Below are 2,668 nucleotides of genomic sequence, written 5' to 3' on the forward strand. Positions count from 1 at the left end.
ATTGGAAATATTCAGTTGTGAAATGGACAAATTGAACATTTTTGTCATGAACTTTATTCCAGATTGACCAAGATGTTTTAACATAATGGTTGAGATGCCATCTGGACCAATGGCTTTTGATGGTTTTGCTTTTATGATTACTGATTCAACTTCAATTCCAGTTTGGTAACTCACCAAATCACCAAACTGGAAAAACAGTGGTACATAGTAGTGACCTAGTGACAGCTCTTTAATCCTACTCGAGCAGAGTTATGCCAATAATTATTTAAGTTATAAGTATGACTAGAATAAGACTAGATGGTGTTGAGTTCATAGAATACGATAAAGGATTCCACTTCTTTATGAATGTCTGAATGACTTACCTAGGAGTGCTCCGTAAATAATTGGACCTGGAATGAAGGCCAGTCCACATCCTAGAGCTTCAGTTATTCCAATAGAGAGAGATTTATCTTCTGGAGAAACACACCTGTTAACAAACAAGTTAAATCAAAATGATTAAATCTCAAGTGGATTATACGGTTTTGATCAAATTGAATACAGTAAATCATTAGGTAGCTACTTACCTAAATTGAATGATGGTGTTACCAGCTCTTCCTGTCGCACTGAAGAAATTAAGGAGACACAGAATGAAAATGAACCACATGAAGTGAGAGCCACAATCTGCAGGACATGCACCCTGGGTTGCCATTCCGTTTGGTATACAAGAACAGTTCGTATACGTCTACAAAAAGAAAAAAAAAACAAATAAGAGTATCAATTATGTAGACAATGAACATGGGTATTTTAAAAAATTAAAAGACAATTGATATTCGACATTCAACTGGTGAAAATATTTGGTGAGCTTTCGAGAATACTCAGATTCTCATCATCAGACCAAAAAATCGCGAGAGATGTTTACTTTTACTCTACGAGCGCTGGAGTTATTTTAGTTTTATTTTTTCTCCACTTCAAATCCAGCGCTCGTAGAGTAAAACTCTCTCTCGCGATTTTTTCTTTTTGGTCTGATGATGAGAATGCTCGAAAGCTCACCAAATATTTTCAACAGGAATGTCGAATCTCAATTGTTCTTGAGAATTTTAACTTAATAAAAACGTACTCAGAGGTAACGTCACCGCTGACGCTTCCGTAATAGAATGGTATTCATAAACAAGTCCGACTAAGGGTGTTGAGACCGGTTTTACCTAAGATGTGCTAAGCGCTGCTACGCGTTGGCAACCTGGCATAATGTTACCCGGGACGGTCAAAAACAAAAAATATACAATCTGGAATGACGCATATCTGAATCACTAGTTCGCCACAGGATACACTGAATTTGCAAACGTTTCGCGGGTTATTTTACCTGGATGGTGACCTCAGATCGGCATATACCCTACCTAACCTTGAATTGGTCATTTATCATTTGATTTGATTCTATCAAGCTCCGTTTTGTTTTATTTCCTTCGATAAAGTTTGTTTTTCTTTAAATATTTATAGATGATTATAATCAATTTTTGCTTTCTCACTATCGTGAAAATTAGTACCTACAACTTCGTGGCTCGCCCCAAGATATTACTTGCGAATCCAGGAGAATACATGATTATTTTGATTACGATTATTTTCTTATTATTCAAAATAGACATTAAAGACAATAATGAAATAAATTGTTTTTTAATAGGTAATCGTACATTTTAAAATATAAATTCAGATAAATGTTAGTAATATGTTTTTCATCAGGACAATTACGATTAAAAAGGATATTAAGTAATGATGACGCTTCCGATGTACTCCTGCTGCCGACTAGGTCAACACCTATCGTGCTCTGAAGTGATGTCCTGAGTCGACATCGAAAGCTCACCAAGTTGAAAGCTAAATATCCTTTTTCAATCGTAATTATCATTGTCCTGATGAAAATACTTAGAATTTTTATTGACTTTAATTTCAATATGAATGTTGAGTAAAAAAAAAAATCTCAAAACAGCTAAACCCTCACAAAGTCAACACACAAATAACAGTTTTTTTTATTGGTACTTTATTTCGTTTTTAAACGCACCATAATATATAAATAAAACATGTTGGCTACAGCTGCATGGCAGATGAGAAGAATGTGAGGTTACTCTCCACAGAGCAATACTGGAGAATATTCGATTTAGATTGAGAACAGATTACACATACTATTATGCACTTGTCGATGCGCCATCTATGGACATTAAAATGATATCTTAGCACGTAGGTTGATTCATTTGGGTCTTCTTTCACCCTTCGCAGAATGGCTTCACATAACGTTAGTGGCAGATATACGCTTGCATGTTCATTCTAATGCAAGTTCATAGGAAAATCTCTTTATATGGTAGACAACACCTGAGTATGTATAAATTGACCCCTGCAGAACTAACTTACGAGTCCTGTGCCTCAGCACTTGCGTCAACTGCAAAGGGGTTATCCTTATGTTGTTCATACTACGGGTGTGAGTTTCTCGAAAGCCTTCACCCAATGTTTCAGCCAGTTGAATGTCGCATCCTAAATTGTCTTTGAAATTGTTTAATTTATAATGAACTTTTCTTAATGATGCGCAGTGAACTTTGAGTCAGCGGACATACGCTCCGTAGGCGACTGGCGTCCATAAATGTCCGGGCAGGGCTCCCCTCGCAGGCCACGCAGTTATGTGGTTTGTGCGCATACGTTTCTCCAG

General features: G+C 36.5%; 1 protein-coding gene across 1 annotated transcript in view; it reads right to left on the bottom strand.

Moving 5' to 3' along the window:
- Positions 1–299: 299 nt before the first annotated feature.
- LOC103520200 (solute carrier organic anion transporter family member 3A1-like) overlaps positions 300–2,668 on the bottom strand; it is a 7,800-nt gene continuing 5,431 nt past the window's right edge. Inside the window, exons 6-8 of the mRNA XM_026831418.1 lie at positions 2,030–2,061; positions 564–721; positions 300–466 (exon numbers count right to left, since the gene is read on the bottom strand). Of these exons, the coding sequence (XP_026687219.1) occupies positions 340–466; positions 564–721; positions 2,030–2,061 (317 nt within the window). The 3' untranslated portion in view covers positions 300–339. The remainder of the gene's footprint in view (positions 467–563; positions 722–2,029; positions 2,062–2,668) is intronic.

The sequence above is a fragment of the Diaphorina citri genome, unplaced genomic scaffold, assembly GCF_000475195.1.
Source record: "Diaphorina citri unplaced genomic scaffold, Diaci psyllid genome assembly version 1.1 scaffold3313, whole genome shotgun sequence".
In the NCBI taxonomy this organism is placed as follows: Eukaryota; Metazoa; Arthropoda; class Insecta; order Hemiptera; family Psyllidae; genus Diaphorina; species Diaphorina citri.